Genomic DNA, 21,550 nt, shown 5'->3' on the forward strand with positions numbered 1-21,550 from the left:
TTCCAGGGGCTGTATGAAATGGTGCCAGCTGAAGGACTGGTGTGATTTGGCTGGGGCGTGCAGGGGGCTTTGGAGGAGCTGGAGGCTCAGGATCCCCCCAAATCCTGCTGGTATCGCTGACCTACAGCTTGACCCTGCTCAGGTAAATCCTCCTGCTCTTTGTGCCTGCCTCTCGCCAGAGAGTGCCAGAGCAACTCTCAATTTAATTGGAATTCTGTAAGCAGCTAATCCGCCCACAAGAGGTGCCTAGGTCTACTTTAGGCCAAGTAGAATGTTCCTGGGGTTTGGATGGAGAGGTGCCCACACCAAACATCTGCCTCCAGTCTTTTCCCCATATGGATGGGTCTCATTTTTTTTTAGCATGTGCAACAGTGTACCAGTGCTTTAACTGAGCCTGACATCTTAAGCAAATGTGAGATACTGTTTAGTTCTGAGAGAGATTCCAGTCAGAACTAAAATCTCATGATTCGTATTTATGATTTATGATTTTACAACTCATGTGCCTTTGTGATTCTATCTGTGTGCCTCTGTGCTTCTCAGTGATAAGGCCTGGGGTGTTTTGGTTGTGTCTCGAAGGCCATAGGGTCGCTCTGACTCCTGAGTGCATATCCTGCGTCGGTTGGTATCTGTTCTTTCTCACACGTTAGCGCTGGACCCAGGGTGGCCCACGTAATCCGAGCTTTGTGATTAACACCACCCTCTCCTGTCAGACCAAAGATACTTAAACTGAGACTAGAACAGAGAAGCTGGTGAACCATGCCCTCTCTCCCTTGATGCGCATCATTGTAAATAAAACCCTGTTCCTGATTTTTCTACCATTGCCTGATTGAGTCTCCGTGTATCGTGTGGTATAAAATGACTATGACCCATGGGTGGCGGTAAGGTGCTAGCAAGACCAAGCCTGTAGGCTGAATGTCCAAGGAGTACACATACTGCTGAAGTTGCTTTGAATAGAACTACACACTAAATAGCCACTTGGATAAATGATGTGTTGAATGGAAGATGCTTATCTGAGCACCAGTAATTACTAGTGTAGAATTACACAAGAAAATCATCTTACGACCAACTCAATGGAGAGGAGTGGAGAGAACACATCACACATCCTAAAAGTGTGAGTCCACATAACATAAAATTGCTGATCACGTGCCGCCGACTGAACAAAGAAAAGGAGAAGAATAGGTTGGAGGGAGTGAAGGCAGTGTGTAGGAGGTGCAGAGGTGGGTAATTGTCAGGTATCCCCCCTTTGTGATAATCACACGCAGTTGCTGCCGTCTCAAATATGCTCGGCTAGCTGGCAGAACATTGCACACGGCTAATCCCTTTAATGCAACCTGCACCAGGCTTCACAATGCCGCCGCGTCGCCTGCGCTCACCATCCCCACTGAGTCCCACTAAACAACAAGAGGCTCGGCGCCCAGCTAACCTGGGTGCATCGGCCGCACTGCCTATTCAGAGAACCGGAGGGAGGGAGGGAGAGAAAGAAAGAGTGAGAGAGAATGAGAGAAAGAGAGAGAGAGAGAGTGAGAGATAGACAGGGAAGAAGATGCAAACAAAACAGGAGCGGCGAGCAGAAAGGCATTGCAGTCGAGTAAAAATACTCAGTTAAGCCGGCCCTCGTAAAGGAGCTAAATCCACTCGGAGCCAGAGCTGGGGGGCGAGCCAGGCAGCCCACGACCCGGCGCTCCGCCAGCGGAAAGAATTCACTGTGAAACTCAAGACGGACCCACTGCCAGCCGAGCCCTTAACGAGGACATAAAGAGTTAAATTTGGCCTGATTCGTACAGTCCTGCAAGGGCAAATTGAGAGCAGGGTAGTTAGTGTGTGTGTGTGTGTGTGTGTGTGTGTGTGTGTGTGTGTGTGTGTGTGTGTGTGTGTGTGTGTGTGTGTGTGTGTGTTTGTGTGTGTGTGGAGGGGGGTGAGAAGCTTGGGCAGAGAGGGTCAGGTTAAGCAGGGCTGACCATCCCACTGCTCCAGACATTAAAGTGTCACCTCCAATCAGGACGGAGGCAGCTGAGCTGATTGCACAGTGGGTGGGTGGAAGTGCAGGGGCTGGGGCTTCTGCTTTGGTTGGGAGCAGCTTGCCGGATCTCACAGAAACACTGGGATCAGCTGGCCAGGCCCAATTAGGGTCCAGTCAGGGCCAATCCCATTACACATCTCCACCAATAAACAAAGGAAATGTTAAACAAAGGATCCTCCCATTCTGTCACATTAACCTCTCTCACTGTCCATGCCACTTCCTCTGTCGGTTCACTTATACTCCTCCTCCAGTTAACGCCATTTCCCACCTTCAGGAGAGGTCTTCTTCCTTTCCACTGTCCCACTGTCTTCGTCTCACCCTGCTTCTCTCTGTCTTTCTTCCTTATGGCTTATGCCGAGGTCTTATCGCCTTTCCTAAACATGTGTTATGTGTTCTGTGTCCACCTCTCAAATGCCTTTTAAACTTAACTTAACTAAGACAGACAGACAGACAGACAGACAGACAGACAGACACCCATAAAACTGCACATATGTGAACAGGTCGGGCAGCCATTTGAAAGCAGACAAACAGCTGGAACTAAAGTGTCGGCTGCTGAGGTCCACAGGCTTGGGCCCAGAGTTGGCAGCTGGGAGCTGGGAGTTGGAAGCGGAGGCTGCTGTCTGAGCCTGAGTGTGCAGCAGCAAATACCAAAGAAAAGCGTAAAATGAGTCTGGTGTCCTCTATCGGGACAGGCTAATGGGCAGCACATGCTGGGAAACAGTCAGTCCTGCGCCGATGCCAGACTCTTTCTCTAATTTGAGGTGTTTAAGAAGCTTTCAGCTGAGGTTTAGGTTTGCATGAACCTTTATTCAGTACTACCACCTTAAATCAAACACAGAAACATGGCACTGTACAGAGGGTCCAAAAGTCATACAAACAAACTACTTCATTCGACTCATCAGCTGAACTAATGTAGCTATATGGTTCAGGGGCAGCTTGAAGTGTCTCCCTAGAGACCAGTAATGCCCATCAGGTTTCTGCCTCTCTGAAGCCTGGGAGGGTTGGGCTGGTGAAGGTGGGGGCTACCTCACCTCGTCATGCCCTGTTAGGACTTCATAAATCTGATCAATCGCTCGCTCTCAACAGCCACCGACCAAAATACAAAACCCTGCTTCTGCCACAAAGCCCGTGACGAGAAAGTCCAGCTACCGTGTCCTGTTTTTTGTTGTTGTTGTTGTTGTTACGGGGGCTAGGATGAAGTAAAAGAAGAAGAAAACGAACCCCATCACAACCACCACTGAGCGAAGCAGAAAACATACTGGAACGAGAGGGAGTACAGAGAGAAATACTTTCGTGTGTGAGTGTGTGTGTGTGTGTGTGTGTGAGTGTGTGTGTGTGTGTGTGTGTGTGTGTGTGTGTGTGTGTGTGTGTGCATGTACACGGTCTAAATGTGGCAAGCTTGGGCTGGCAATGGAACATGGACCTGCATCAGAGCCAGAAAGATCTATTGAAACAGACCATGACCAGAACACTGGCTTCTGATGGAAAGACCTGAGCCTCCTGGGGCACTCCGAGTGTAACGTGTGTGCATTTGGCTCAGCACAGAGAGAAGATTAGCGGTGAACGGTTCCATGACTTCAAGGGGATCAAAAAGGTGACACCGATGACAGAGGTAACGACAAGGACCATTGCCTGTCAAAGTCAGGACTTGGCTGCCCTTCAGAAAAACAACAGACGGCATAAAATGGTGACAAAGACATTCAGGTCCAAAACGTCACTCTTACAGAATGGCTACAAGAGGATTTGGGCCATTCATGTTTTTAATTTCTCCTACCCCAACCTAATTTCTTTCCCACCCCACCAATGGTGGTTATTCAACTTGATTCAATGATTCATCAATGATTGAAGCCGCCATCCTGCCTGCAGTATCTATCAGATCCAAACTTCCCATCTAATGTGCTTGTCTCTTTTTTAAAGATGTTACCAAGACCAACCTATGAAGGTGGACAGTCTTCTGCTGACCTGTCCAGAGCAGCCTCTCCACATAAAACTCAGTCAGACATACGAGACAAGACTTTCATCTCGCAGTACAAAAGGCGAAGAGATGGGAGGGAGGAAGGGAAGAGGAGGAGGAGGAGGATGGGGGAAAAAAATCTTAAAAGTCAATTAGGTGATTATTAATTCATGGCTCTTTTCGGTAAACTGAAGGCCTTTGTGCTGTCGAGTCCCGTAAGTGAATTGGACTTTGGCACCTTCTCTCACCTCCTCCTGCAGGCTCAGTCTCCTGCATTACTCGGCCAGCTCAGGGGTTATCAGTGCAGGGCTGGGGGTTTCTGGAGCAATCAGGGGGCTTGTTGGGTGGGGAGTGAGGGGGGGTGAAAAAAAGATGGCAGCTGGAGTGACAAACCAACACAAGTCGGCCTTGGTGTTAACACAACAGCTCCTCCAGCACTGAAATCTTCCAGGAATGCAATCCCAGCTGCCATCATGTCATTACCGCCTCCATCCTTGGGAATATTCTGCCAGCGGGGTGCAACCCAAACGCCGCACGCTGATTGGTGAAGGCAGGAAGTTGAGAAAGATGTGGAAGAAGAAGAGGAAAAAAAAAGATTTCCCATGGCATCAGAGGTGAGGGCCTGCCTATGCCTCGACTGTCGGGAGGAGTGCCACTCTCGAGACATCGCCCCAAAGGACCTTGGAATAAAAAAGTGCAACCATCTAGTCAGCGGCTCACAGGCTTCGCTCTGAGACATCTTACAGCGATTTCAAAATATCCCTGCTGGCCTCAGAATGCCGGAGCCTCCGGCTGTAAAATGCTTGAGCTGCCAGACGCCTGCTGCTCACCTCCCGGGCCGCCACTTCCTGCTCGCCGGTGAGCCCAGAGCCAGGCACGTCTACCTCACTTCAATATCCAAAGCCATCCTCACCTCTCCAGCTCTCCCTTGCTCCCTCTCCATTGCTCTGTCATGGGTGCTCCCTCTTCCCCCTCTCTCTCCCCCCACCCCCCCTCTCAGCTCCTGACACAGGGGTGAAAACCTGCCCCCGGTCCCTCAGCAATTTAACCATTAATATGGAAAAGCAGGTTCAACTCCCCGGTGCTAAAAAGTCATTCACTTTTAATACGTTTGCTAACAATAACTGAATATTATCTTCCCCCCTCCCTCCATCTCCTCCTCCTCATTTTTTTGTAGCCGTCTTTTTAATCTACAGACCATGTTGGAGCCCTGAGCGACAGTGGGCTATGTTCCATTTCACCTCATATTTCTCAGGTAATTACTCTGCATCAATTAATTTCAAATAAAGAAAATTACAACCAAAAGCCTTATGCCAAACGCGGAGCTCATCATATCTTGGTATCCTTGGTGTATAAGCCTTTATTAAATGAAAATCCACCTCCACCGTGTGGCTAGAGCTGCCTGGCGTCTGTGGCGGGCGGGAGGCCTACAGGCATGACGGCAACAAAGACAAATTTAAAATGAAGAAATTAAAAGGAGATATTAATTAGTGGACACGTTATTAATCATGCGAGTGACTAAGTGGGAGGCAGCGCCCCAGTCACCTTCAGAGGGCATCCCCACGCTCGCCCGGGCTGTGGGCTCATTAGAATATGGACAGTATAAACACTGCTCTTTCTGGGAACTTGACTCACAAACAAGGACAATTTATGGGCTATTATCTTCAAAGACAAAAAAAAGAATTTTTAATTTGAAAGATGACAAGCATTCAAAGGACATGCTATGAATATGCAAAGAGGCCTGCATCTCACTAGTGAAGTGGGGTAGGATGTAAATATTGAGCAGAGCTGTAATGTGTGCATAGGAGTTACACTGCTCTTTTCTCCACCACTGTTTCAATTTAAATACCACAAAATACCCATTACACAGTGCCCCAAAAGTAAAGTATAAAATATACTTCTGATCTGGTAGTTATTACTGCTGGACATATCCCAGAAGGCTGCCATATGTGACTACTAACTAACAAACGGTTTTGGCACAATAAGTGACCATCCACCTAAAACCTTCCAGATCCATGAAACCACCTCGAGTGTAACTGCAAATGGACAATACACATTTAGAAACACATGCCTTCAATATTAAACCAGACATGCAGTACCACGCCTTAGCATCCAGGGGGTGTTGATGTACACTTGGCAATAGGAGCATATAAGAGCAAGCCATATCCGTTTGCCCTTCACCACACACAAACACACACACACAAACACACAAACACACAGACTCACACGCACACACACATGCACACACAAGCAATTCCTTCCCTGTTCATCCAATCACCGGGATTCATACGTTTAAGTAAATATATAAGGGAGAAGAGATGGGACCAATTTGGCAGGGTACTCTGCCGGTGTCAGAATGCGGATGACCTGCGCTGTAATATTATTTTCCCCTCCCTTACGCTGGCTCCTGCAATTTCAAAGTCAGGAGTGGAAAGGGGGTGGGGGTATATATGAGACGAATTATTCATAAACCTCAATTGCTGAGGACTGCAACCCACATTCCCCCTCCCCCCCCCCCCATACAGACCACCTCAATACCGTCCCTCCCTATACATTTATGTTAAACATGTCAAATCATATTGTGGCCGTTCCTCCAAGCCCTTAAGTGTATTAACAATCCCTCTCCTCCTCTCTGGCTCTTCATCTCTCTCTCTCTCTCTCTCTGATCCACCTCCTCATCTCTCCTCCCTCTTTCCTCCTCTCTGTGTTCTTTCCTTCCTGCGCTAGGTTGCTCCATTAAGTCTCCCCTCTGCTCTAATAAAGGTAGGGCTGCCTGTCCTAAGCTGGGCCGTCTGATTTGGCTAATGCTGCCTCAGCTAGCTGTAGCAGGCACGGGGCGCAGGGAGAAAGGGCTCCAGGCTAACCTTTTATGAATATTTTATGCTTGACATTAGAAAACAAGCCTCGCAATGCTTATTTGGAAGGGTGGCTAACTTGCAGCGTCTGCCAGCATAATATTATTGTCTAAATAATGACTTCAGTGTAGAGTCTCAGCTCATGGATCTGTGTCATATCACTCTCACTCTCTTCCTTGCTGTCCCCTTGGCAGATCATTACAAAGTTCTCATCTTTTCCATTTCTCCGTCTGTTTGTCTGCTCTGTCTCTCTTTCTTCCATCTCACAGCATGTGTCTTTGTGCATATGGGTACATGCGGGTGGAGGTGTTTACATGTATATGCATATTATAGCTCTGCACGTCTGACTATAGCATGTCATAAAGAAAACAAAACACAGCCGGCACCCCCATGGTGGCATTGAGGCCCTTCATCAGATGACATGCCCGGCACAGACACATTTACATGGCTGCCGTGTGTCTCTCTAAATGACTGCAATGAAACGCCAGGCTTGGCGGAAAGGCACATGAAAAGGGAGGGATGAGATTGACAGTAGCTTTAAATAGGAGGACTTGCTTTCTTCCAGTGGCGGGCTAATGCGCTCTACCTGACAGTGACTGTCATTTGTAAAGCAAGTAACGTCTCAACAACCCAGTTCCAACGGCTGCATGACAAGGAAGAGAGGAGAGACTTCAATAACACTAATGACGGACCTTAATAACAGCGAGGCTTCAGACGGCGTGACTCAAATCCCTTTAGATATGCCTTTAAATAACAGGTTAGCTCCAGCACGTCACTGCAATGAGCACAACTCACACACACACATGCTAACACAGAGTACAACACACAAACACACTCACACACACACACACACACACTGAGAGACCGTCTGCCGGCACACACCCTCTCAGACAGTCACCAGCCAAAACAAGCGTGCCTCTGTTTACCAGATACATTCTCCTCCCCCCACTTGTGCTCATTTCAGCCAAGGTTAGGAAGCAGCCAGTCCACAGGAAGCTGTCTGCTGATCTGAGCTCAGAGCCGTTAGCCAAGGTTAGGAAGCAGCCAGTCCACAGGAAGCTGTCTGCTGATCTGAGCTCAGAGCCGTTTCAGGGTGGAAAAAAGCCCTCTTCTTTACACTTGTACTTTCTCGTCTTAAATGGCAATGCAGCCATCCTGATTCAAACTGCACCACTGCCTCTCTAACCACCCCACCCCACCCCAAACGCTCCTCTGGCCCACCCCACTCCACCCCAAACGCTCCTCCACCCCACCCCACTCCACCCCAAACGCTCCTCCACCTCACCCCACCCCACCCCACCTCTCAATCTCTTTTTTTTCTACAGACATCAAACAGCACCCTAGACCTGGCTCCCTAATGCACATGCTATTTTTAACTAAGCGTTTCTAATAAGCTGCTGGGAACCTGTACATTTTTCATAGGCAAGCACATCTTTTCCCTTTGTGAAAACACAGAAACACACTTATTTGGTGATTAGCGACTGACAGAGGGGAGGAAAAGGAATTGAATATTCGTGTATGAAATTTCATGCCTTTCAAAAAAAAAAGAAAGAAAGACGGAAAGTAAAAAGGAGGGGGGTAGGGAAAGGAAGAGGAATCCTAATGTGAGGAGTCGTCTTCCTGCGCACCACAGGTAGGATTGAATTATTAATCATGCAGCTCATTTTAATGCTTTTAAAAGTGCTTTATTTTGATGTGTTAAAATATACTTTTAGCCATTTGCAGCCGGGCATGCATATCATTACTTCTCCCATCAAAGAGGACTGCCACTCTTTCAAAGAACACAAACAACTCTGCCTCATTTCAACTAAAAGTTCAGATATCAAAGACATTTTTTTTTCCTCTTTTCATAAAAAATTGGTTTCAAACATGCCAATGAACTTCCTGCTTCCTGCTGTACTTTCTGAATAAAAAAAAAAGCAAAGCTATGTGCAAAAGTTGTGAATTGTTTTAAGGACTTTAAGTGCAGAATCCGCTGAATGTCAACTGCAGCATCTCTCACTAAATTGGGACCTAGTCTACTAAATATCTTACTTCCTACATTTCAATCACAGCGCATCACAGCGCATCTTTCAGAACTACGCAAAGACTACACCTTCTGAGAACCTGTTAGCATTCTCCCTGCAGCACACACACAGCCCTGCATGAGAGAGAGTGTGTGAGAGAGAGAGAGAGAGAGAGAGAGAGAGAGAGAGAGAGAGCTGCTTTCGAGTGTTTGCCGCTGGGCAGATCAGAGGGGGCTGTGTAGACGCAGGCTGAGGGAGAGGAGGGGAGGGGAGCCCCGGGTGCTGCGGGCAGGAGCCAGCCTGCTGGGCCTGCTGAGCGCTGGGCTGCATGCACACTCAGCCTCGCAGGCCAGATGAGATGCTGGAGGAAGGGGCAGTGGTGGGGGTTGGGGAGTGTCTTTTATCCCCCCAGGACATCCCCACAATCCCCCCTCTACTGCGTATACCTCCTGCCCCCTTGCAATGTATACATATTTATATAGCTTAGCGTCTACAACTATAATTAATAAACAGTGATATAGCTACTAAAACACTAAATAACACGATTATTAAACCAACACGTTTTGCAAATTTTGGTTTCGTCATTGTTATTCCATAGGGGGTAGCAACCAGCTCAGTAAGTACCCACAAGTCCTTTGAGAGCCTCATGTACTCCAGGCTTCCATTAGCACTGAAGGCAGAAGCAGAACTCTCTCTCTCCGCTATGCTGAGCACCTCTCACTCCTACACAGGCCTGGGTTTCCCACGCAGGCCTGGCTTAGTGCGAGTGCCACTGCCCACACCGCTACACCAACATAGCACAGCCCAGTACAGCCTCAACACACACACACACACACTCACTCACTCACCCACTCCTCCCTGACCAGGCCACACCTCCCCTCCCCGCTGCAACCCAACACCTGCACCTGCTGCCGCCCAGCTCGTGCTGCTGCCCTGCTCCCCCCATCTGATAGCATTCTTCAGAGGTGTTTGCTTCTGTCTGTCGCAGTCACAACAGCAGCACAACACAGTGGGGTCACATGCGCGCCAAACCAGGCCCTAATTATACCCATAAGCCGCCCAGGTTCAGAGAAGCCATGGAGGACAAAAAAAACTTCTGCTTTTTTCTATGGTCACTCTATGGCTACATTAGTTAAATCAGGCAATTTGGCCTACTTTGTCAGAGTACATTTAATGAGCCGGACTGCAGAGCCAAGAGAGGGAAAAGCAACTAAATTGCGTTTGATCCATGGAACTTTACATCATTGTAGGTAAAGGGCTCTGATGGCTGTGTAAAAAATGTCCATTTAGATCAAAACAAAGGACCTCCACTGCTGGAATATAGTCCTGGTCTTTAAAATATCCACTCCTAAAAAATTCAATCTCCACCCCTTGCCACCCCCCCCTGCCCCCCCACCCTCTTTAAAGAGAGGTGTAAAGAGAGAGGCCTTACCTGTCCCTTTGGTGAGCTCCTTTTCCCCCCCACTCTCTCTGTCTTTGGTTTGGTCCTCTTGGTCTGTAGTGATCTCACTGGCAGCCTCCACATCCTCACTCAGTTCTCCTGAAGGGGGAGGAGAGGATGTGATATGTAAATCACCACTCCATCAGAATTGGTGGAAGCACTTAAAGGGGCGGTGGCGGTTTTTTTCTATAGGAGCTTACAACAATTACATTCGCTGACATGCATTTACAAGGTTAGGAGACAAAAGGGGGCGGGAGCTGCTCTCCCCACAGCCCTGCTGTGTGCGGCTTCGCTTACCGGCAGCACTTTCACCATCTCTCTCTCTCTCTCTCTCTCTCTCTGATTGCAACTTTCAAAACAGAGATAAAAAATACACTGCTCTCTGCTTCTAAATCTCCTGCAGAATGGGGAGGATTTAAAGGTCCTCCTTTAAAAAAAATCTAAAGTTTTATTATTAATAACATCATTATTATTAGTAGTATTATTATAATTATTATTAAATTCTTGTGGATTTACTTATATATAAACTCTACCTCTAAAGATATAATTCTTCCTTTATGCAAGTCCATGACATAAATATCTTTATGGCTTCCCCTGTTTAATATGGGCATAAAACAGCACAAAACCACACACATGTGGTAGAGACATACACACATTTTCCAAAGCGGTCAAAAGTATGCAGACAGGGAAAAAAATATCTGTCCATGTGCATGTTTGAACAGAAAGAGCTACTTCTCATTTCGCTCCCTGTCTGTATTTCTCTCTCTCCTTCTCAATCTCTCTCTCTCCCTTCTTCTGTCTTTCTCTTGCTCTCTCTCTTTTTCTCTCTCTAGAATCTTTCTCCACGGGCATTACTGTGGTCTCAGTCTTCATTCTACTGGGATGCTAACCAGTTCAAGGATACCTTCACCTCTACATCATGCGTAATGCAGCATTGCAGGATAAAAAGCATAAATATTTTAAACTGAGGCCACAATTCATTTCATTTTGCTCAGTCAAATGTAGAAATTCCCCTGTAACCATCTTAAGAGCTCCCTGTTCAATATATCTGGCCATCTAAAAGCAGTGAACTCCAAACAATGGATCTCCGATAATGCCAGCTGTAAGTAACACAGGCAAGATGCTGAAAACCAGATAATAAAATGGGCATCAATCCTTTTTATTTCCCCCCAGTGCCCCCCAAGAGCTCCCTTTGCCTGTTAAGTTTGTTTAAAAGTAGTGCGGCTACCATGCACCAACATTGATTTGACAACAGTAAACTGAGGCTACAGTCAATAAGCCTTATCAGTTATTACACAAGTCAGCTAATTCACAGCAAATGCACTTAAATGTTCTTTTGAAAACGCTTCCACACGCTGGTCTCTATGAGGTAGGCTATTGGTGTATCGACAAACGCAACAACAGCTCCTGAAAGATCCTGTTCAAATATTCATTCTCCACAGTCGATTCTCAGCGCACAATGGATCTGAGATGACCAGTGGCCAAGCCTGCGAGGAAAAACAACAATCCAAAACATTTCAACTTCTACATTTTTTATGGCCTAATAATGCTTGGAGCACTTAAGGAACCTTAACACAGTTAAGACTGCATGTAACCCGAAGCTCCAGCAGTCGTTCCAAAGCCACCACACAAATCATTAAACTTTATTTCTATTCGCTTCATCTGAATATGGTTTGTGGGGCCGCTCAAGCGCAATCCGATTCATCATTTTTCATGCATATTTTTCTACTTGTATGAGTGGTGGGGAGATGGTATATTTTACCAATGCTTAAGCTGCAATTCTCCCAACATGAGTGATCCATCAAATCGTCAGAACATTTCCGTGCTCCTCACTTAACAGTGTTACACATATTAATTTGTGTCTGCTTGATTCTGTGCAAATTCTTCATAAAGCCATAAAACCTCACCGAAACTGACATGGAAAAACACGTTTAGACAGCCGAACACCCAGCCTTTGGTTTCCAGTGGCCTTGTGCGGATTGTAGCGCGAGTGTAAGGCGTTGTTTAGTATTTGGTTTAATTATTGATGCACCCAGAGAACAGACATTTTCAAAACCCAACACCGCAGTGGTTTTTTAACTCAGTAATTAAAGATGATGACACTAACACAAGAACAAAGAGCCCAACCAAAACTCCTCCAGCTGCAGCAAGATAATAAAGGCTCTTTACTCTTCACTAACATTTACAAAAGAGCAATACTGGAATATTAAGTGAATGTGAAGTCAAATTCCGCTTTAAAGTGAGCACAAATACTCATAGCTCTCTAATATATTCATTTGTAAATCTGTTAAAAGCATAATACTTGAGTGGATTTAAACCGTGGTGTGGAAATCACTCTCTAGTAAATCAGTATTGCCATCACCACACAGGGGGTTAAGTTCTACTGTGTGGTTTTCTGACCTGTTTCATGCTAGCAGAGATACATGATTGGAGAGGCAAATGATTGGCCTATAGATTATGTTGTTAGGCCTTACTGCTCACAGCAAGCTGCGATCCTGTGTTTAAATGAAGGTATTTAAGTGGGATAACTGGCTTCCAGAGCGACAAAAAAGCCCAGAAAGGTGCATTTAAGTGTTCCCTGGATCCCAATTGCATATACTCCTTTTTTATTCTTTCTATAAACGTCCATGTTTCTATTATGTTTCCAAGGCAACCGGCAATTTCCGCTTGACATAACCCATCCTCTGCTGGCTAGGCACTCCTAAACCATCCGTTGGAAAAGCAGAGGAGCAGTGAGCAAGCGTGAGCCTCCAAATCCCAGCTAACTCCAGCCTGCATAAATCCATACAACTCCAGAAGCATTAGTATGTGGCACAGCCGCAGAAGAGCTCAGATTACACAATAATCTTCAGGTACATTTTTTTACACCTTTAACGAAAGCTGGATGTGTGTCTAATTCCACACCTCCATGCTGAAAATGCTCTACATCTCTCTCTCTCTCTCTCTCTTTTTTCTCTATCCTTCTCCTCTCCTTTTTTACAGCAGGGTTCTGATCTGTGGTCACTGAGCACAACAGCTGTCACCTTAACATTCTCCAGACGGATCTCTACTGGGGTGCTTCACAGCCTCCTCCCTCCTTCCCTCTCACACACACACACACACACACACACACACACACACACACACACACACACACACACACACACACTCTCCAAAAAGCAATTTTTTTTTATCTTGATGTTTTAATCAAGATTTATGACACTTCCACTGTGTGAGCTGAACAATATCTGCCCTTGTAATGTATGCAGAGATGCAGACATTTAATTTCAGGAGTGAGCTCTACGGTCCTTAGTGGCCAATGGCAGCACCGATTCCTCATCTCATCTCCGCCGGTATTACACAATGATTAAAGCTGGGCCAGCCATAATTAATGAAAGGTCACAAGTGGCCTAAGAGTAGGTTGCAAATGGAAGACGCCACTTAAATGCAGTCATAGATTAAGCGCCCAAAAATAGATTGGGGAATAGCACTCAAAGCTATGGCAGTGGGCCATCTCTAACCCAAATCCTAAAAATGTAAAGGACAATAGCCTAGAGGTGGCCTTCTAATTAACCGTTCTCATTAACCCTCCTCAAACAATGATATTAAACTTTCCCCCCTAATCTGATTCCTGGGAGTAACGGATGCAGAGGCAGTGGCCGCGTCTGCTCTGCTGCTGTGTCTGCGAGGTGAAACACACACCCTCTGCTCACCCAGTCGGAGAACAGCAGTGTGTACGGCGGAGCTCAATAAAGCACGTAACACTCTAATGCCCCAGCAGACCCCCGAATCCTGAGGACGAATGTCAGATTGGGGACCAGACGGCGGAAAAGGAGACCTGAATAAAGCATTGACATGCGCACAGGCTCTCACACACACACCCACACACACGCGTATACACACACAAGCACCGATGCACACACACACACACACACACGCAGACCAGCTTTCCCTCCTTCTCCTACCATTCAACTGCTGCTAAGTGCAGATGCACATACAGACCCATAGGTGTCACCCTATACAAGCCAGGAGAAATGGGAGAAATACATACACAGACCCACACAATACATACACACACACACACACACAGACACACACACATACACACAGCACATTGTGAAAAGGGGGAGGCAGGGCGGATGGGGTGGAGAGGCACAGACAGATACATACAGGGGGAAAAGCGGGGAGGAAGAGAAAAAAACACAGAGAAATATGTGGAGATGACAAAAGCAGATGCTATGCAGGAAGCGCCCGCTGAAGATGAGACTCGGTAGACAGTGAGATTACCTTCAGATGAGGCAGAGCAGCCTGCCTTTCCCCACAAGAACAGTGATTACACTCATACTAATCATTCTGACAGGCACAAACCACCACATAAATAATAAATGCTAACCACTGCTCTTTCCAGTATTCCTTAGGAGACTCTGCACCCGACATGAACACAAGCTGTATAAAAATTATATATTTGCGGTGTATAGATTTAAAAATAAGGCCTCTCACAATTTTTTTGCAGGCTGCTTTAAAAAGCACTGAAGCAAGGACGCACACACACATATGCATACACCTCAATATATACACATTCACACACACACACTCACATACACATACACACACACACACACACACACACACACACACACACACACATACACACACACACACACACACACACACACATGAGTCATACCTGCTATGTGCTCCAGTGTGCCGCACTCTCAACTGAATCCTTGTGCTTTAACATTTCCCTCCTTAAGTGCATCAGCATGTCCCTTCCTCTCCACTGTCCGCCTCAGTTCTCTGTCTCTGTCTCTGTGTCTGTGTGGGTCTCTGTCCTTCCTGGAGCAGCCCTGACTGGGCTTAGCGTGGGCTACACAGAGGGCTCTGGGCTGGAGACCCGGTGCTGAGGGCTCATTACCATCATTAAGATTACTGAGGCTGTGGTTATCATTTTAACCAGGTGTCACTGCGCCTCACTGTTTGGGGTTGGATGGAAGGGGGCGTTAGATGTGAGGGGGGGGGGGGCTTCACCCCCAGTCCCCCCTCTTCACCCCCAGTCCGGACAGCTTCCTTTTCTTTAAGTCTGCGCTGTCGGATAAAAAAGCAATCTGATTTCACACCTCACAGGCTCTATCTCTCTCGTCTACTTCTCTTTTCTCCCAAAAAAATTGAAAAAAAAATCCTCCCTCCTCCTCTCCCCCCTTCCCCGTCATCTCTCGCACCCCGTTCCCCCATATCAAAGCTGGCCTGACTCCGGACTGGCGAGTGTAAAATGAAAGTGACAGAAGGGTTCCGCGGGACAAAGGGACACAGGACCCATGCTGAGGGCTTTCATGCATTGTCCGCTCCTCATATCAGCACCTCTGTGCCCCATCCGCACTCTACCCCACAACTCCTTCACCAACACGCCCCCCTGCCCCTGACCCCCCCACCCCAAACGCCCCTCCACAAGACCCCACTCTAAACCACAACACACAGAAAAACACTCCCACTCCTCAGCCCCCCCCCCCCCTCACCTCTCTAAACTAGCCATGCCTCCCTCTTCAAACACACACACACACTCTACTCATCTCAGCAGAAGAGCAAAGCCAGTAGCAGAGGAAGTTCTTCCCTCAACTCACACACACACACACACACACCAACACACACACACATACACACACACACACACACACACACACACACACACACACACACACACACACACACACACACACTCACTCACAGAAGTAAATTCGCAATTAAGCCAAAAGCATCACCATTACATGCAAGCCATTACAATTCACAGTGACCTAACTGAAACAAATGTGTACAAATACCTGGGATATGGATGTTTGTGTGTTAATTAGATCAAAACCACATGATATTAGCACACTAATCATATCAGTCTGAAAATGAGCACATCCCCTCAACAAACAAACACGAAAGCAAACTACAAAGCGCACCCAGGGCAAAGCACTCTGCAGCCATAACCACAGAGCATGAGTCACGCCTGGAGACCCAACAGCAGACCAACACAGCACACATGCTGGCCACACACTGCCTGACAACACAAACACCCTCCCCTCTCTCTCTCTCCATCTTCAACACACACACACACACACACACACACACACACACACACACACACACACACACACACACACACACACACACACACACACACACACACACCCACTCTCACTCACACACGCGCACACAGACCCGTTTCTGTGTTTCTGCTGATACACTGACACACACACACACACACACACACACACACACACACACACACACACATGCTGGCACGCTGACAGAGCTGGCACGTTGCTGGTGCGGGAGAAGGGAGAGAAGAGGTACCTCTTTGGCTTAAAGGGTGGGCGCCGGGCGGCATCTCAGAGCTGCTGGAGCACGGCTGCGTCCCGTGCTAGATTCCTGACCTGTCTCTGGGAAGCCATGCTGCTGGCTACTGCTGCTGCTCTCTGCGCTGCGCTCTCTGCGCTCGCTGCTGGCCCTGCCGTGACCCCCACATCTAAATGTGAATGAGCACTTTGTGTCTCCATGGGGCTGGGGGCAGGAGGGTGGAAGGAGGGGGGTAGACGCGGAGGAGAGGAGGAGGAGGAGAGGAGGAGGAAAAGGAGGAGGGGGCGAACGCACAGGAGGGAGAGGGAGGAGGGAGGGGATGGGGTGTGTGTGTGTGTGTGTGTGTGTGTGTGTGTGTGTGTGTGTGTGTGTGTGTATGTAGAGCCAAGCAAGCTAATGGCTGCGAAACTTTAAACAGCCAGTTAATAACAAACAGCAGGGATAGCTCTCACTGCCTTAGAACAATTCTCTGCCCCCCCCCCCCCCCCCCCCCCTGCACAACTGCCCCCTCCCAAACGGCACCCTCCCTTCCCTCACCCACTGCTTCCCATCTGCACCACCCCACCACCACCACAGCCAAAACACACCTCCCACCCCCCTAAGGCCATCCCAAGCAACACTTAATTTGATCGGCCAAGCCGTGCAAAGCCACTGGCCATATAGGTGGACGTTCGCTCCTTTCAGGTCACTGTGGGTCGGGCAGACAGAATTTATTTGATCTCCTCACTACCACAGCAGCAGCATCTAGTCAAGGAGAGGCATCATTTACACCCTCTGGCCAAGTATCCTGCCTTTGTAGTTTTTTCCCCCTCCTTTTCTAATTTTTTTCTGATTGCTTTCGTTACACCATGTCACAAACATGACATTACCTGATGCTGTAAAAAAAAAAAAAAACATTGCTCGGGCATAAGCCAAGGCTGTAAAGAAACAGGGGGGAAAAATAAGATTGACCCCCCTTCCATTTGGATGGTATTAAAAGCACAACACTACTCCGGTTTGTCTGTAAACAATTTTACACCCACCATAATAATCTGGGGAGAGTGTATGCTCACATAATGCATTCATGGCTTCCTTGAATGTATTCACCTGATAGTAATATAATAAATATTACAAATCAATGCCGTAGCCAATGAGAGCTGGGGAAATGATTTCTGAAGTCCTTTCTCCTTCTTCTGGTTGAGTTGACAGCACAGAGTGGCCATCAAGCTATGTGTGTGTGTGTTAATGTGTGTGTGTGTGTTTATGTTTGTGTGTGTGTGTGTGAGAGAGAGAGGCAGAAGCTGTCCTAACACACATTAGGGCCAGAGGAGAGTGCTGGCTGTGCTTTTCTCTGCCCTGTGAGCTCAGAGTGTTGGTTGGCTGGCTGGACACTGCTCTCAAATGCCTGGAGGACATCCCCCCCCTCTACACACACACACACATACACACAAAAGGAGAAGGGAGGCAGGAGGCACGGATGCATTCGCTGACACACTCTTGTTCTTTTATGTTTTTTTTGTATCAGATTCTCCCCCAACCCTATTCTTTCTTTCACCCCAGTTTTTAAGTGTAGATGGCAGACGGGAGAAATATAATCACCCTTTCTTCTGTAGCAATCCACCTTCTCCGCCATCTCACAGCTTACCTGCTCTTTAACTGTCTCTCACACTACATTGCCTTCACCTTTTTCTAGATACTATGTGAGTGAGTGTGTGTGTGTGTGTGTGTGTGTGTGTGTGTGTGTGTGTGTGTGTGTGTGTGTGTGTGTGTGTGTGTGTGTTGGGGGGGGGGGGGGGGCTGCTGAATCCAGAGGGAGGGAGGGTGGGGGGCTAAGAGGTTAGCTAAGGGAAAAAAGCAACACTGTTGTCATGAAGGGCAATCACATCAACTCTGAAATATTCACCAGTGGGTCGGAAAATGCGATGGTACAGTTGTGACAGGCGAGCGAGGCTCCCTCCACCCTGCCTTCATCACCCCCCTCCCCCTCCTCTCCTCCCCCCCACATCCCCCCATCCACTGGCCTGTCAGGGCGGAAGCTCGCCGGGCACTCTGAATATGTATTGCTCTGAAAATGTATTGATTTTTCATTTGCCGAAAAAAAGGGACATAAAAATCACATAACCTGAAACTGTCACAGCTCTTTTGTTCATAGCTCATCTCTCCCACTGTTTGGCTTTCGCCACAAACTCCACTTAATTACCAGGTAGAGCATACCACTAGTCTGTCTCTCTCCACTGAGACTCTCTCACGCACACACACACACGCCACATACAGACACACACATGCAGCATTGAAATGCCTTGCTGTTTTAAAATTTCAACATCATTTCATCATTTTATAAGATACAAACCAAACAGTTCATCTTACAAGACCGGGTCTGTTAAACTGAATATGCCTGTTTTCTGTGTAGAAATTCAAAGAGCGCAAGGAAGGCTACACTCATGCCCTTCACAATGCACTGTAGCTCATTACTTATACTCTCACTTAAAACTGTCCTTGCCAGAAAAAATACGTTTGGCACTCACAAATACAATATACAATCCATTTTTAACATGGAATATAAGAAAACATATATTTGAAAACATATTCATTGATCGATGATTGAAATATTCACGGAATGGTTCCAATGGTACTTCAGCAATGCCAAACAGCAGTCAGCTGTGTTTGTGTGTTCTTGTGTTCTTGTGTTTGTGTGAATATCTATGTGTTTGTGTGTTGGCGTGTGTGTGGGTGTTCTATGTGTTTGTATACATCTGAGTCTGTCCATTAACAGGTACTTATCTGTTTATATCTCTCTTTAGGAACTACAGACCAGTGCAGTGGACCGTCTGAAAAAGATCTCCGCCTGTCGATTTATTGAACACGCCATTTGCATATCTTTGTAGTGCATCCATCTGGCTGCGGAGTGCTCTGTGGAGGTATTAGCTCGGAAAATCAATGTGGCCGTGGCTGGGTATCCTGGCCTAGCCATGTGTGTGTGTGTTGGTGTGTGTGTGTGTGTGTGTGTGTGTGTGTGTGTGTGTGTGTGTGTGTGTGTGTGTAGGGGCACATGCTAGCCCCGGCCTGTAACTTTTCTGGTTGAGACCCAGTGCTGCTTGGCTCAGGTCCCCTGGCACATAAACACCAGTGTGCATGCGGGCTGAGGCTGGGGCCCGGTGAAATGCTGGTGGGCAGCCAGTCCTACTACTGCCTCCTCTCCCTTCCCTCTCTCTCTCTCTCTCTCCCTCCCTCCCTCCCTCCGTCCCTGAGGCGCTCTCTGCACCCGTCCGGTCAGCCCGGCACTGATCCGGCCCATGCGCCTGCTTGTTTATGAGCACCCCGTTCCCAGATAAAAGAGAATTTCCAAAGGGTTATGAATACAAAATTGGCTAATCAATTTCATTTTAGAAAAATAAGATATGGGCCATTATTGATGTGTTTGCGCACTGAAGTTCACAGCAGATAGAGAGAGAGAGAGAGGGTGAGAGGGAGGCTTCTCGTGTATTAGGAAGAGATGAAATGTAGCTAAGAAATTCACGCTGTATCAGCTAGGTGTGACTAGAGGCAGCAGTAGTCTTCATTGAGAGTCTACAGGTTTTCTTACTGCTCAGGAAAAAAAGAAATATGGCATATGACGTGCGTGTTGTAATAAGAATGTGTGCACCTTTTCAAAGAAAAGACCAGAGTGGACACACACACACAGACACACACACACACACAGACACACACACACACACACACACACACACACACACACACACACACAGACACACAGAGACACACACACACACACACACACACACCACACACACACACACACACACACACACACACACACACACACACACACACACACACACACACACACACACACACACACACACACACACACACAGTGCAGTCCAGAGCAGTGGTCCCTCCACCCAGCTCAGATCATTACAATTCCACCCCAGGTGACGGCTAATAGCAATCCGCTAAAGAAATTCAATGAATACATTGTACAGGCACTTTAAAACATCCTCCAGACTGCCACCACTTATTGAAAAAAGTAAATACAGCTCACACTCAGCTCACAGCGCCAACTATCTGGTTGGTTTCTAATACAAATCAAACACACGCTGCCTTCCTTCTCCATTTGTCTTCTTCTCCGGCCTCTCTTTGCATATCCCATTCATTACTCTCACATGAAATATGAAAAGGCAATATCCTCTCTGTGTTTGTACTGAAGCGTAATGCGATTGTGTTGTCATTTATAGGAAATAATCGCAAACCTCTCTTTCATTTTCCAGTTCAAATAACCATGAAAAATTAGCCTGCAATGTCAGGGGGGACAACAAAGGGACGCCCGCTGACGATCGCTCCGCCGCCGCGCTTGACATTTCTCCTTAATAGGAAAATGGGTGCTTGTTTCTATCTTTCTTTTTCCAACCTCTTCTTTCTTAATTAAAAAGTTCTACACTTTGATCTGGATAAATCTTTCTCTCTCTTTCTCTCGCCTATGTGGTTGAGATGAGGGGTAGGTTACGGTCTAACATGGGCTCGCTGTAATTCATAGGACAGATAGTAAGGGTGGAGGTGGTAAAACGTGGGCGCGCACACACACACAATAGACAGTACCCTTGACAAAGCAGCCATCTCTGTACACCTCCTCTCTAATGGCCGCGGTCCGAGAGTGATGTCAGTGATGCCAGACGCCTACAGCGGGGCCCAGGTCTCCGTGGCTACAGTCCTCCAGCCCCGATAAATTATTCAGCAGCCATCAGACTCGCTGGCAGCACGGTCGCCTCACCCCCATCATCCCACCTCCCACGCGCACACGCACACACACACACGCACACACACACACACACACACACACACAAACAGTGGCAGAGGATGATGGCCAAAGTCACTGTCCATCTGAACCTGAGACAGCTCACTAATGCAGATGATAACAGGATCTGAACTGCACCACTTAGCTGTGCAATTAGCACACGAGTGCAGCAGTTACTGTTACTG

General features: G+C 47.4%; 1 protein-coding gene across 1 annotated transcript in view; it reads right to left on the reverse strand.

Moving 5' to 3' along the window:
- The window catches only part of zfhx3b (zinc finger homeobox 3b), a 159,982-nt gene that overhangs the window by 14,358 nt on the left and 124,074 nt on the right, over positions 1 to 21,550 (reverse strand). The window contains exon 5 of the mRNA XM_080843776.1: positions 10,268 to 10,375. Coding sequence (XP_080699902.1) covers positions 10,268 to 10,375 — 108 coding nt within the window. The remainder of the gene's footprint in view (positions 1 to 10,267; positions 10,376 to 21,550) is intronic.

Source organism: Sprattus sprattus, assembly GCF_963457725.1.
Source record: "Sprattus sprattus genome assembly, chromosome: 8".
NCBI classification, from domain to species: Eukaryota; Metazoa; Chordata; class Actinopteri; order Clupeiformes; family Clupeidae; genus Sprattus; species Sprattus sprattus.